This window comes from Paracoccidioides brasiliensis (genome assembly GCF_000150735.1).
Source record: "Paracoccidioides brasiliensis Pb18 unplaced genomic scaffold supercont2.3, whole genome shotgun sequence".
Classification (NCBI taxonomy): Eukaryota; Fungi; Ascomycota; class Eurotiomycetes; order Onygenales; family Ajellomycetaceae; genus Paracoccidioides; species Paracoccidioides brasiliensis.
This window is the reverse complement of record NW_011371360.1, coordinates 1,978,872-1,992,990: the sequence shown is the minus strand read 5'-3', so window position 1 is coordinate 1,992,990 and position 14,119 is coordinate 1,978,872. Positions and strand designations below refer to the sequence as shown.

General features: G+C 47.4%; 6 protein-coding genes across 6 annotated transcripts; 2 read left to right on the top strand and 4 right to left on the bottom strand.

Moving 5' to 3' along the window:
• Window positions 1-771: 771 nt before the first annotated feature.
• On the bottom strand, window positions 772-1,866 carry PADG_02975 (uncharacterized protein; the record flags this gene model as incomplete). The annotated part of the gene is made up of 2 exons (XM_010760367.1): window positions 772-1,760; window positions 1,821-1,866. The coding sequence occupies 2 exons, from the start codon at window positions 1,864-1,866 to the stop codon at window positions 772-774; spliced, it is 1,035 nt and encodes a 344-aa protein (XP_010758669.1).
• Window positions 1,867-3,706: 1,840 nt separating this feature from the next.
• PADG_02974 (uncharacterized protein) lies at window positions 3,707-3,963 on the bottom strand (the record flags this gene model as incomplete). Its single annotated transcript, XM_010760366.1, has 2 exons — window positions 3,707-3,765; window positions 3,837-3,963. 2 exons carry the CDS (start codon window positions 3,961-3,963, stop codon window positions 3,707-3,709), a joined length of 186 nt encoding a protein of 61 aa, XP_010758668.1.
• Window positions 3,964-4,530: 567 nt separating this feature from the next.
• PADG_02973 (uncharacterized protein) lies at window positions 4,531-5,829 on the top strand (the record flags this gene model as incomplete). Its single annotated transcript, XM_010759917.1, has 2 exons — window positions 4,531-4,738; window positions 4,820-5,829. 2 exons carry the CDS (start codon window positions 4,531-4,533, stop codon window positions 5,827-5,829), a joined length of 1,218 nt encoding a protein of 405 aa, XP_010758219.1.
• A 1,093-nt stretch (window positions 5,830-6,922) lies between these two features.
• On the bottom strand, window positions 6,923-8,331 carry PADG_02972 (uncharacterized protein; the record flags this gene model as incomplete). The annotated part of the gene is made up of 3 exons (XM_010760365.1): window positions 6,923-7,191; window positions 7,380-7,818; window positions 7,936-8,331. 3 exons carry the CDS (start codon window positions 8,329-8,331, stop codon window positions 6,923-6,925), a joined length of 1,104 nt encoding a protein of 367 aa, XP_010758667.1.
• Window positions 8,332-9,235: 904 nt separating this feature from the next.
• Window positions 9,236-10,603, top strand: PADG_02971 (uncharacterized protein; the record flags this gene model as incomplete). Its single annotated transcript, XM_010759916.1, has 2 exons — window positions 9,236-9,326; window positions 9,462-10,603. The coding sequence occupies 2 exons, from the start codon at window positions 9,236-9,238 to the stop codon at window positions 10,601-10,603; spliced, it is 1,233 nt and encodes a 410-aa protein (XP_010758218.1).
• Window positions 10,604-11,846: 1,243 nt separating this feature from the next.
• Window positions 11,847-13,799, bottom strand: PADG_02970 (amino acid starvation-responsive transcription factor GCN4; the record flags this gene model as incomplete). The annotated part of the gene is made up of 2 exons (XM_010759915.1): window positions 11,847-13,271; window positions 13,740-13,799. The coding sequence occupies 2 exons, from the start codon at window positions 13,797-13,799 to the stop codon at window positions 11,847-11,849; spliced, it is 1,485 nt and encodes a 494-aa protein (XP_010758217.1).
• Between the last annotated feature and the right edge of the window lie 320 nt (window positions 13,800-14,119).

The following is a 14,119-nucleotide window of genomic DNA, read 5'->3' as shown; positions in this document are numbered from 1 at the left end:
ACAATTACGGACAAACAGCAGGAAGTGTTCAATCCGTCACAAAACAGTGGTGACCATGAAACGCTACTTGCTGAGTCCGCTTTGGGCGAGACAGGGGAGAAGGGAGCGAGCGGCATTTGATGGGGTTATTTGTATCCAGCAACCGACCCTTCGCTTTTATAGGCGACTTTTCTCTAATACAGCAACTATCTTTGGATCACTCTTTGGTCTAGCATGACCTGGGCTCATATCATTACTTTAATTCTATTTATTCTATTCTATTTTTGATTTTCATCCACCCCATTTTCAATATAGGACCGGGCCGGAAGGGTGGTCGATCCTTAGGCGGAATCATGCATTTCGCATTCCGATAATCCCTCTAGATGGGCCGGTCATGTACGGCTTCGGAAACGCTTTCTCATTTGCCTTTTATATTTTAATTATATTATTATACTCATTATTTTTTCAATTGGTGCGAATTCCCTGATACCAAATAATAATAATAATAATCATAATTCTTTTCTTTATTGTACATACTAGCGAAATGCTAGGCTTGAATGCTCACCCAGGCCCGTTTCCCCCATTCTATGGTACATGGAATTGTTGAGAAGAGTCGACATCCAAGACCCACCCACATTTCCCCAAACCATGCTTCCCAGAAGCAGACGAATAAGAGTAACATGTCAAAAAAGTTAAAATGCACATAATATGCAATTATAATCTGGAGAGGTATGTTATCATACAAAGGCCGTTGAGATTGCAAGGATTGCATCAATGAAAGCGAAAAGCAGATCAGGGCGTCAATTCAATATTATCTTCATCTGGCCATCTCTTTTCAGCCTTCAGGATTAGCTCTTCATACACAGTCCAGGCAAGTGCAGAGCTGATTGCTTTTCGGCCCATCCGTAAGCCCAAGCCTGAAAATAGGCTCCGCACTCCATCTTCGCGGAGCATGAGTTGCACAGCATGGACCATATTGCGGTATTTGTAGGGCATCAGCTGCAGACGTGTTTTGACGACGTCGAAAGGATTGGTGATAGCTGTCGCTAAGCCAGCAGCCAATGCACCTGAAACAAAATTCACCAATATTGACGAGGGGGTAGATTGCCGTTCAGCGGTGTCTATGGTGTTCTGCTCCCCGGATGGCGGCCATACCGGCGACGGAGATCCACCAAAGCCAAGTGAGGAAAGATATTTCTTCGATTGCTCGTAAAACACAATGTACAGGCCGGCGTATGGAGCATCACGAATGGCAGTTGCACCAAAGCCCGAAAATAGAGCACGAAACCCCTCAGTACGCACGATGTCCCGACCGGCTCCCCAAAGGCTGCGGTATGCGTAGAAGTCTGATTCATAACGTGCTTTGAGCACAGTGACAGGCATCATGACGAACCCTGCGGCTGTTCGAGCAAAGGCCCCCGTCACGAGATTTGCCGTGTGTGAGAGCTGGGGAAGTGCGGAAGTGCGTTTTGGCAGGGTATCATATTGGCTATAAAGTAACACACAGGCGTCCCTATTTGATACCGCTTGCCTTAACGCATTCAAAGTAGAAAAGTAGAGAGCGGACCCAAATCCGGTTCGAAGCGCGGAGGGTAGTGTCCCTCGCCAGAGACCGCGGATTGGCTGGGACGATGCAAGGATTTTGCGAACGGTGGTGAGAAGGGAGGACGTTTGGCGCCCTTGTTGGATTCTTGTCTTTAGGAGGTCGGCGGGCTGGAGAAGGACGGCGGATGTGAGGCCAGAGGCCAGGCCGGCAGCGAAATGGAACGTTGGCTTTGAGGCTGGAATGACCGTTAGCAGCTATATTGTATCTTGGGGACCCCGCACTGTGGGAGACGCACACGAAGAGGCCTTTAGCTGGACACGGTTTGTGGAGCCATTAGACATAGCTGCTGCATACCGCGGACTGCAGGAAAGCTGTATAAGGTCAGATGGCGGCTTGTGACCCGGCCGCTTGAAGAACTGGCCGGCAAAATACAGGGAAATTAATTCTGCCCTTGGATGTGCATCGTGATTATAGATAGACAAGTATGAAAACCAAGCGTGAGTCAGAGGGCCGTATCGGGCTGCAATTGGTCAAGGCACCCTCTCTATCTCCTCAAACATCTGTTAAATATGTAAACGTCAGCCAAGTTCCAAGATTTTCGTATTTGTGATGCTTCCAGCTGCGGCGAACTCTTTTAGTATCGCAATTCCCGGCCAGACGGCGAGGCACGTGACGAAGCAGGAGCTATCCAAATACAGCTTAGGCTCCTAAAGAAAACGGATTATCCTGCGGCTCCGGACAGCCAATTGGAAGGTGCTTGGACCAACCGGTGGCTGCAGTAAACACTAATTTCTGCAATGACGTCATTCCAGCAGCCGCAGAAATTTTGGTGTCGCGGAACGGGCAGTTGGGCATTGACTCCCGATATTATATCTATCATGTTGGAAACACTGATTCCCCCGGCTGAATATTTCACTACGGAGTATGGAGGAATATGAGCTCCCTCCTCTAATCTGAGTTCTCAGCTCTCTTTCTGGTGGGCTCAAGGAGTTTTCATCCGAATCTCATAACTGTTCCAATGGCACAACAACCAGCTCTCAGCGAATAGACGTCGCGCAATTGTTATTCTGTTTCGACTTTGGTTTATTTGCAACTGCTATCTATCTACTTTCCTCTGTCCATCGTTGACATTTCATCTTGACGTTACAGGGGCTCTTGTGGATACTGACATGATAGGAGGTTGAGCTGCAAGATGAGAGCAGTTCGGCACAACCCACCTTGTCACTGTTTTAACGAAAGACGAAATGATATATTTTTGGTGATAGAGAGGGTAAGAGTGTCAATTTATGTATGTTTCAGAGGTGCTTTCTGATACTCCTCTTTTGCTTTCAATTATTTTTTGTTGAATGTCTATACAACATATATTTATGGCATTCACCACCATCTCGATTTCTCTCCCCTAATCATCTACTTTATCTACACCATAGTGGTAGTGACCTCTTCCGCAAATCCCTCAGACTCTCTCTCTCTCTTCTGACACCAGTCGTTCTATTTCTCTGACCCAATTTTATTTCTGAGCCATCGTCTTCAAGTATTAGGAATTGTCTCGCTTCGAGTGTCCGTTTGGATATCCGAATGCTTTTTGTATGTTTGGGTGCATGTTGACGTTTACGATGTCAAACTAGGTTGGTGGGTCTAAAATAGGCTTGTGGATGTCAGAACCCCTTCTAGAATGACACAAACACTAGATTCAATTGGCTAATCGTGGCTGTGAGGTGGTATCGAAGTTTAATATATCAGTTGCATTGTGATCTGCGCGAGGCTTGCTAGACCGTTAGCCCCGAAGTTTAATTAAGCTTAACCTAACCAACTTTGGTCCAACCTTCCACCCAAAACCGCCATGCAATCAGCTTGCTGTGCAAAAAAAATAAACGACGATTCCCCATGGTGCAGATTGTTTATTTTAAAAAAATAAAAAATAAAAATAAAAATAAAAAGAAGACGTTCCTTAGTTCAATTCCTGTAGTGGAATTTCCTGTTGAGAAGTATAGTTGTATAGGATATCTTCAGCCATGACGGTGTTATATCGGATAGCCATCTGGGAGGGGAAATTCCTCAAGAGTGTCAATCCCTAATAAACCCCCATCCATTTATCCATCCGTTCCCTCGTTTGCGTATTTGCAGACCTTGTCACGTCAAGGTCTCGGGTTGTTCAAGTCTTGAATGTCTCTTTCTTTTTAATCATAGACTTATGTCTAATTGGGATGGCTGCTTCGCAATGCTCAGGCCAACAGCCCATGCTGTATCTGTCATCAGAGAGTTATTCGACCAGAGCTCTTTCACATGCCGTCTGCTTGTTTTGCATATATACCATCTGGAAGGTATTTGCTTTCTGCATCCTCTGTAGCGGCGATGAGTTTGATGGGGTGGTGGGCGGTCTCATTGATATAATTATTCGCGGTAAACGGATTCGCAGCGAAGTCCAATTTTGACGTCATTTTTCCAGGTCAGGGGGAAACCCAGAGTTTATCTCCAGGCATTATTTCCTTCTTGGGAGATATGTATTTTTTGACGTCTTTCTCTCTAATCCAGTCCAGCTGGATGGGTGGGCTTACTCCCATTATGCCGGAAACTACAAGCAAGCGTTTCTTACCTACAAGTTCCCCCAGCGCCGGGAACCGCCTCCCCCAATTCTTGAATTCTAAATATGCCTTCTCTCTTCGCCATTTGACAACCCGTTTTACAGCTTAAGATCGCTGATCAAGGTCTCTCATTAGATCATTTTAACCTTTCGTCTGGAGTATATAAATAGTGTTGGGACTCCCTTTCTTCCATTTCCCAAGCAAAAGCTCCTCCACTCCGACATCATTTCAACCTCTTGGTATAGGATTGTAGGGGAAAAGCACCGCTATATATATTCAACTTATTCATATATACACATCCACATCCTGTATTTTAATCTAGCGCGAGAACATCCCAGCAGGCACTCGTTTTACCTATTCATCTCCAGAAATGTCTGCGTAAGTTTTCCATCTGCTCTCCGCTGCTCTCCGCTCCCTGGAAACATGTTCCTAACTATGAGCTGTAGTCGCAAAGCCAACAGGCGTCAAGCCCAGAAGAGCAGAGGCCGCGACAAGAAGAAAAGCACCACTCGGCGTTCCACCCCAAGAGGCAACGGGGCGGGGTTAGCTAACCTCCCGCCCGAAATCCTGCTCAAAATCGTGAGCCACCTGGGCCCGGCAGACCTGGCCTCACTTGCCCTTGCTTCCAAGGGTAAGTCACATGCATAAACAGCAGCAAGAGCGGCATTGGGTGGCCGCAGTACGGACTAACTGACTAACGGACTGTTGGCAGGAGCGTATCGGTTCTTCGCAAACGGCGACTTGAGAGCAATGGACTTTCCACAGACGTCTGATATGTTCTTCTGTCGTCCCTGCCATGAACCGTTCCCAATGGAATACCACCGGTTTAAGTTTCTTCAGGGTTTGCAACGCGACTCACCCACAGACATCGCCTGCATTTGGTGTCTCGAAATGCATCCGAAGAAACAAAACTGCTCTGTTGGGTGTGCTCCTAGCTTTACCTGCGAGAGGCGGATCGACACTGACGAAATTACCTGCGAATGGCGAATCATACGTAACGGCATGATTACCGGAGTCTACATATCCAACTTCAAGAACATCGACGGAGAGTCCCAGGAATTCGTCGACCGTGAATGCCCTGGTCGAATTTCTGGACTATCGGACGGGCGATACGTCTGCTCGATTGTTCCACATGAGAAGGAGACAGGATCCTATGATGTGTCCAGAACAGCAGGAGAGAAATGCTTTACCATCCGTGTCGATTATGACAAAGTCTTCGACCGCGAGGCTTTCTTCGGCCCTCAACTCCAGAACTCCTTGATCAAAGTGTGCGATCACTTGAAATTCCCCGAGAACTCACAGCTTTGGGACATGGTCTACTGCAAAGTCATGAATCACCCGCAAAGGCTGTCTTGCCACAAGTGCGCCAGAGCTCCCCGCAGTTGCGACAAGTGCAATGCCATTTTCGATTTCAACGTCCAGCCACTAGAAACGTTTGGAGATATGTCTGACCGCTTCGTGATGCTCCGGGCGCGAATTCTCCACCGAGTCAACGAGAAGCTGCGGAATCGCGCGAAAATTCGAGCCATCGAGTCGTCCATGCCCGACGAAGACATTGGCCCCTGCGCGATGAATTCCACATGGGGCACGGCGCAGTTCAAATTGGATATAAGATCGGATTTCGGATGGAAGCGAGGAGACTTGTACAGCGACGAAGTGCCAAAGTTATACGTCCCTCCTCAGGACGAAAGCAAAGGAAAGTGTGATTTATGTTTCGACTGATGTGGTTCAGAATAAATGAGGGGACGACTTTTGGGTCATATACATATGGTGGTGATTTGGAAGAGCATCTACTGAAAGATATTTTTTGAAAGTAAATTGATTACTTGTTTGGAATATATATTGAGTGGCGTTTATTCGGTTGATTCTTTTAACTCTATACGGGCTATGATGGCATTTTCAACAGAGATTTTCGAGATAAAATTGACATTTTGGATTGTGCGAATTGGGCGGTGTTACATGGAGAGAATATTTTGTTCAATGTTCAGTTCGTCTTTTTGAAAGCTGTTATGGACTTGCTTGACTTTGGAATCTTTGGATCTGGATTCCGGTAGAGTGCCATGGATACTTTTGTTTTTCCTTTCTCTTCATGCCTTTCCCAATTGTCTGTTTACAGAATGGCATTTTTCATACCTTGTCTGCAAGCATGTGTTTGTACATACCTGCTGCTCTTCTAAACATTGTTCCTCTCATCAATTGCAAATTAAGCTTCTTCACACGCCTGCACGGTTGGCAACTCTCCTCCCCCTAGATGGTGATATTCCCTACAGAATGCTAATTATCGTCTTTTAGTAGTTATGATGTACCTGTGCTCACCTGCAAATAGGATGCGAATGAAGCTTTCTCTATTGGCAAAATGTGACTTTCTAAGCTCTGCTGTTCCATTTGTAGGGTTACAGTTGAGAAGGTTCAATTCAAGATTGTTGTTACATAAAGACGAGCTGGTAGAGTCGTATTGAAAAGTACGGCGTCATGACCCCCGCTAACCGGTGAATTGGAATCCCCCATGGGGCCTTTCCAACAATATGAGAAACGGTTTTCATAACTTCGCCACGTGGGTAGGTAGTTATTGCATTAGATCCATAAATACATTACTGGCATGACTGGAATAGAAGGAAAAAAGGAAAGAAAACTAGAACCACCAATCCAGTCCACACAACTCAACGGATATTTAAAATTGAGTGGGTTGCATGTTATACTAGAGTCGCCTATTAGTTAAAAACAGAGTTTATTCAACCTACATCTTCGATCAACCTGACTTGCAAATTATAGGCAATGATAGAAATCATTAACTAATCAAACAGAACTCCCGATATCAATACGCTATTCCACCACCGGCTTCGGCTGCTGGGTTTGGGTAGTGCATCATGGATCGAATTCGATTGTATTCGCCCTGCGAAATGGGGAAGTATCTGGGAGGATTACTCTCGCTGGTGCAGGTGGGAAGGCACTCAATAACTGACGTGGGGTCCGGGGCGACAAAATACGGAATAGAATAACGTTCCCTGACCATGCGGTTGACTCCCTCAAGGCGATCAATGAGAGGGGGGATTGTGACGCGGTGAGAGGTTGAGTGAAGGTGATCTGTCAAAAGTTAAAATGTAACTGCAGGATATATGTATGATTTCACAATTTTTATTATAAACATTGAAATCCTCCAGTTTCAATTGCACTCTTATTCGTAATTTGGGCTTTTCGCAAGAGGAAGGACCGAAGAGATGGGGGGGGGGGGGGGGGTTGTGTGTTAACAGGAGACGAGAAGATAATCTTACCATTGCTCCATCTTTGGAGCAGGTCCCCAACATTGATAACAATGGCGTTTTTGATCGGGGTGGCAGGAATGAACTCGCCAGGACGCTCGATGCTTTCCACTTCCAAACCGCCACAGTCATCCTGGAAGAGCATGGTTAGCGAGCTCCAATCCGTATGGGCGGGCATACGAGCATATTGTTCGTTTTCCAACGCTGCGGCCGGCACAGAAGGATAATGGAGAAGCCGAAGCTGATTGTTGTGGCCAGAGTGCAATTTAAGAAGGTGATTCTCATCTTCAAGACCAATACCAATGGATATTGCTCTGAGAATGTCGCTAGCAACTCCGAAGCATTCCCAATAGAACTTGGTCATAAAGTCTCGGAAGCCAGGGAGTGTATCTTCAAGAATCCAGACGTTTGGCTGGTGCGAAGCTTCGTCGCTCCCCATATCATAACTTTCCTACACAGGCATAAGAAAAATATATATGATATGAGCGCAATACAAAGAAAGCAAATTTTACATGATGGATAGCAGCGAGGCATAGTAAATTTAAACATTATTATAACTCAAAGATACCTTATAATCGGTAACCTCTCGTAGCTTCTTCGCCAATTCTGGCAAAGCTACATCGCTCATCACCTGAGATACCTTCTCGAGGCCCGGCCAGGAATATCCGCGATAGATTAAGGAACCCTCTGGATGTGGCGCTTGGAGCTTTTCTTCCGCGCTGAGCGCAAAAAACTTTTCTGACCAAGCGAACAACTCCGCCAGCCGCTCCGGGGAAATGGCATGATTAATGATATATGCAAAGCCAACATTCTGGCATGCGGACACGATCTCTTTTGCGACTTTCATCCGTTCTTCTGGTGTGTTTTCTGGGACCCATCTGGAGAAATCGACCACTGGAATGTGGGCGGATGCCCCGCTGCCATCACCGCGGTGTGTCTGCGGTTGAACGATTCCCGAGGTCATCTTTCAGCTTAGCCCACACAGTAGGATTGGGGATCCTCATGTATCCAAACCAAGCAGTTATGGGTCATTGATTGCCATCTTGCATATAAGAAAACCACACTGTTCAAAGCTCTGATCAAGGGCCTCGGAGAGACTTCGCCGGGATCAGGTGGTTGCTGACTAATAGGCACGATCCCTCCTCTTTGCAGGCGTCTTAAGTAAAACTAACTTACAACATCCCGTGTTGGACTTCTTCAGCTTCTTACAACGTGGGCCCGCTGTGAGCTATGTAGCCCTTGTTGTGCCGACCCATGTAACTCTCCTTGTTTGGGGTTAAGAAAGGTGCAATTAGGATGAGATCCGTGGATGAGATACTTCTTCCACTCACTTTCCCCCATCTTTACCCTTGAAATCTTCCATTCTATGCATCCTATGGTTCGCCCAACCGTCAAACAGAATGATGTATGGACGTCTTCCCAGGAGATATAAGGGCAGCGTCGTCCACGATATCACAGCTCACAGCAGTGTAGCCAGCCATATATATATATATATATCAGACAGCCATTTATTTGCTGTATGATATGGTCGAGCAGGGCGATGGCTTCCCTTCAACAAACTGTCGCTGAACCGAGTAAACAAACAAACCAACTTGTGCAAGCACAAACGGCGGATGATATGGCTTCGCCCAACCTCTGAAGTATATGGAGAATAGATCCTGCCTGTTTCCTAATGAAAATGCAGATGCCTCCCCGTGTTGTCAGTGCCGGTATCAAGCGGACGGATGCTGTTGTTGTTCTTGCTACATGCAAAAGGGACAGAGGCTATCATCAACTTGCTTCTACAATCATTACCAACCCCCTTTTGGCATCCCTTTCCCCCTTAGATAGAATTACTATGTATTTTCCACCTTTAATCCCCTCCGATAATGTATTTCTCAACATCCATAAGGTTTTGTGTTGCATACTGCTTTTTAGCCTCCCTGCTTTCTGCCTATTGTGCAGAGGAGTTGCCATCGCGTAAGTTATCCAAAAAAAAAAAAAAATAAAAAAATAAAAAAATAAAGGGGGAAGCAATCAAAGTGTCAAACCCAACTTACCCTGATTACTAACTACGGGAAAATATCTATTTTAAAAAAAATAAACCTGCCACAGCCTTTGTCGCCGAAAATCAAACGATCCCGTCTGTGATAACAAACTATGCGGCGCTGGGGGACAGCTATGCCGCCGGAATCGCCGCCGGCAAACAAATTCATCGTTCCTGCTGGCGGTTTAGAGATAGCTATCCCATGCAATTGATCCGCACAGGCGTTCTCGGACAAAACCACTCCTTCCAGTTCCTCGCCTGCTCGGGAGCCGTCATGGGTATACCGGGCACTTCCTTCAACAAGCAAAGGGCCATCGCTAGGCAGATCAAGGCTCTGAAACCTACAGATCTAGTCACGTTGTCGATTGGGGGTAACGATGCTGGTTTCTTTGATATCCTCAACGCATGCATTTATCGCTTCTACGGCATCAGGTCGGGAAATTGTATTGAGCAGCTGAGCAAATCGCTGAAACTCATCGATAGTGACGAGTTCGCGCAAACGTATGATAAGGTGTTAGCTGAACTGTTGGCCAAAGGGGCTGGCCCGCACTTTCGCATCCTTGCCCTTGGATACAGTCCCTTCTTCGATGACGCCCTTACCGATGAATGCAATAATATGTCCTTCGGATACTGGAAAATGTGGCGGCCAAAGCTTACGGTGCGACTGCGGAGACAACTAAATGATGTATCCCTCCATCTGAACAAGAGAATAGTTGAGATCATCAACGAAAGGGGGGATGATAGAATTGTCTGGGTTGACTGGGCACCTCAGTTCAAGAATCATCTCTTCTGCCAACCGGGTAAATCGACGCCGACTGATGGGGATAACACATGGTTTTTCGATGTTGATTTCCGCTCCGCCAACCTGACTCGTGACGATGCCCTCGATCCGGGCTTCGACCCGGACATGGACTTGGACAAGTGTGCGCAACAGTCGTTGGATTCGGGCGACTGGGGCTACCGGGCTGCCTGTGGGATTGCTATGGTGCAACATAAGCAAGATTTGGAATATCCACACGACGGTAATGACAGCGGCGACGACGATGACAAAAATGGTCTTTCTATCAATCGCTATCCCAACCAACCAGGTCTGGCACGCGTCTTCCATCCCAAACCGCAAGGGTATAAGGCTGTTGCGGAGGTAATACAGAGTTATTGCCCTCATGCATCGTCAGAGCCTAGATTAGAGGATGAAAACGATGTAGACTGACTCTGGATGTGGGATCTCCTTTAGAGAGCATGCATGTGGCTTGAGGATGAATTGTGATGGCTTCAGAACTTCAAAGGAGGAAGGGGTTTCCTTTTTTTTTTTTTTTTTTTTTCCCTAGCGGTTCCAGGATCAAGAAAAATTCAAAAGGCTATCTATCCCTTACACTCCTTGATTCGCTGGTTGTGGTTTTAATCCTTTTTTTTTTCCCCCCTCTCTTTCTTATTAGTTCTGTAAAGGCACTGTAAATAACAATAGAGGAGTTAAAGAGTTATCTGACATATGACATAATTTTTGCGTCTGTGCCTGAAGCCAGTTTTTGCCTCGCTTTTCCGCCCTCTTGCAGCCTTGTGTTCACGTGGGTGTCGCCGGGACCCTGAAATGTCAAGTGATGACATCCGTAACTATGCAGTTCCATCCGCAAGCAAAAGTGATCGCCGCTGATCATGCGAACTCTCGGATCATTTTCCTTTTCCATGAAACACTACGTCTGGAGTTGGGGAGAAATTCATTCTCGTTGTCAGTGAATTACCAATTCCTTACTAAAGTAGTGTTTAAGAGAAGGAGAACAACAATCAATTCTATACTCTGTTCTTTTTTTTGTGTTTTGTTCTATATTGTCAGTAATACAGCAAGCAATAAGATAATAGTAGAGCAGTAAATGGAGGGACTCGAAGGCTGAAAAACAAAAAAACTCAATTAAAAGTACACAACTGGGCCACGAGTCAATCCCGCCAAAGTAGCGGCGAGGAGACAGTCAGAACCGGCCGGTTAGGAGAAAAACAATAGTTGCCAAATGGCCGAAGGAGAAAGTGGGGAGTGGTCTCTCAGATGTGGCTGCAATAACAGAATCCAAAGAGAACGAACCATCACGATCCGAGTCGAGGTCAAAACCCGAAGAAGGAAAACAAAATATTTAACAAATCGGTCGGTCGGTCGATCGGTCGACACAGAAATGGAAGATTGAAGATGAAGTGACACTGCAAAGAATAACAAGGATACAGGGCATGAGACGAGAAGAGCTCATGCACGGCCTCTGTCCAAATATTAAATTGACAGTTCCACTGAAAACACGGTCTGTGTCCCAACCTCCCATCATCACTGATGACTCCAGCAAGAAAACGAAGAACGAAAATTGGCAAGCGGCAGATCAGATATTTTCTCGTCAGATCAAGTCACACAAACAAGAAGGCAACACATTGAGGAAAACTTTTTAAGTCAACGTCTAGACAGTCAAGAAGAAAGTTCACTCCCTAGCTTCAGCAACCGACTTCCAGTAAGCTTCTCGCTTACGAGATTCAGCTAAAGAGGCTTCCAGCTCCGCAATCTTGGCCTCCATTTGCATTTGCAGCTCAACTTTGCGAGCACGGGATTTCCGAGCAGCCTCAGTATTGCGGGCACGCTTGGCAGCAGTGGTATCCTTTGGATCATATTCGATTGGTGGAAGAGGCTTCTCACGATGACGAGGCTTCACACCCGAAATAGAAGAGTGACGAAGATGAGAACGGCCTGGGCGAGGAGAACCTTCGGACGAAGATTCACCCTTCAGCGCCGGAGAGGAGGAAGACACCGAAGCGGAAACAGGCTTGGGCAAGGTTGGGATCAAGCTGGACTTCTCAATGGTTGAACAAGAGTGGTCATTAGGGAATAAAGAGTCCCAGTGCTCGTGGCCGGGGGCAAGATCGGAATCTGCGAAAAAAAGAGGCGAAGTGTTTTGGCTAAAATAACCGGGAGAATCGAAGGAAGGAGTACTGATATCCGTGAAAGAAGTCGAAGGAGGGAAAGTGACATCCAACATCAGATCCTTGGGTGAGACAGTGGCCGTGTCGGTCAACTTGAGAGAATTGTTGACGGAGGTGAAATTAATAGTGCCAGCAGAAGACAACAGGTCCTCTGCACCAAGGTGGGCAGGGAAGTCGAGCAACTCGGCAAAATCTAGAGCAGCGTTGGCATTTCCATACTTGCAGGGTTTACGTGGTTGTAGGGACAGCAAAATGAACTTACCTTGCGGGATGGTAGGGGTAGACATGATGCGACGACAGGATTGATGACTGGTCAAGTTCTGATAAGAAATGTTTTCCGCGCTATTGTTGAACAATGGAACTGGGGGACGATTGGATCGAGGTGAACTGGAGGGGGCCGAAGCAGCGTAGAAACTTGCGGGCCTCGCCCCAGAAGGACTGGACTGGTTTGAAGACGACGAAGAGAACCCTTGAGACTGCGAAATAACTTTGGCTACTCGGGGATCCTGAACGAGGGAGCCGCTGAAAACGACGTTCTTCAGCAGCGGTGGATGATACAAATGCCGCTGAGGATCTTGAGTGCAAGATAACGCCAGATCCGAAGAAGTCTGGGAATGGGTCCTAGGGGTACTCGCGGAGGAGACGGGCGCACGCTGAGCAAAGTGACGCGCTTGACGAACAGTCTTGGGAGGACTGGGGTACAATACAAAGTCGTCCTGATGAAAGTGCGGATTGTCTTGAGCCGGAGGCTGCAACGATGGGGGTTGAGAAGAGCATGGTGGCTGTAGTTTGTCCGTGTTGAACGACGTGATGTCGAACGGTGGAATGGTGACGGGGAGCGAGGAATTCGAGCTACACTGAGCTACAAAGTCCAGAGGTCCTTGGCAAGGAGACTCTGAAGGGGGAGACGAGGGGGGTTGAGTTGTCAACTGGATGGAAGCTATGATATCTGTCCTTGGCGGAGAGACAGGAAGAGAGGATGATCAAACAAAAGCCAGAGGCTTAGAAGGAAGCCATTGTCGTGTGGAGTTTCCTCTTGATTGACCGGATTTGATTATTCAGTGTTGGGTAAGCGGTTCCTGTCTCGATGCAACAAAACAACGTTCTGTTCCGACTTGGGGGGGAGGGAGGTGGGGGGGAGGGGGGGGGAAAATGATGATGATATATAGTTGAGAGTGGGGTGTTTTCCAAGCTGGCTGTTTACAAGAGAAAAAAAAGAAGAGAAAATTTTAGCAGAAGTGGGAATCAGGCAACTATTAATATTATTCTTCAAGGCAGGCCTCCGCGTGACCCAAAGCGGCTTAGCGCAAGAGGCTGACAGGGCAGATTGCCGCTAGTCCCAACCCGGTACCCCGACACAGAGGCTAGTCCTCATCCAGTCAAGCGCGCATTTGAACCTCTTCCAGACTATGAGTCATAGCCCGTCCTTTGCTCCCATTGGCCAGCTCCGTGGCCATTCGGGTCCGCCCGCGACGCGCTCCCTGGGCTAGCCCCAAGGGCCAACCAAACCCCCCAACCAACCCCCAACGCCGTCCGTCTCCTTCCCCCCCCCCCCAACCACCCGGAGGAAATGCGGAGCCGGTACCTGGCTGCACTTGTCTCAGTGCCGAGTCTTGCATATGTATCTTGGTAGCCCGAGGTACCCCAGAGAACGCTCCCAGGAACCAATCAAGCCACTCCAAGTGCGCCGCCCGCGCTGTTCTTGCTCCTGAGCCCGCCGCGGGGTCACGGGATACCGCTATGTTTCCCCTCCCCCCCCTCTCCCCCCCCCCCCCCC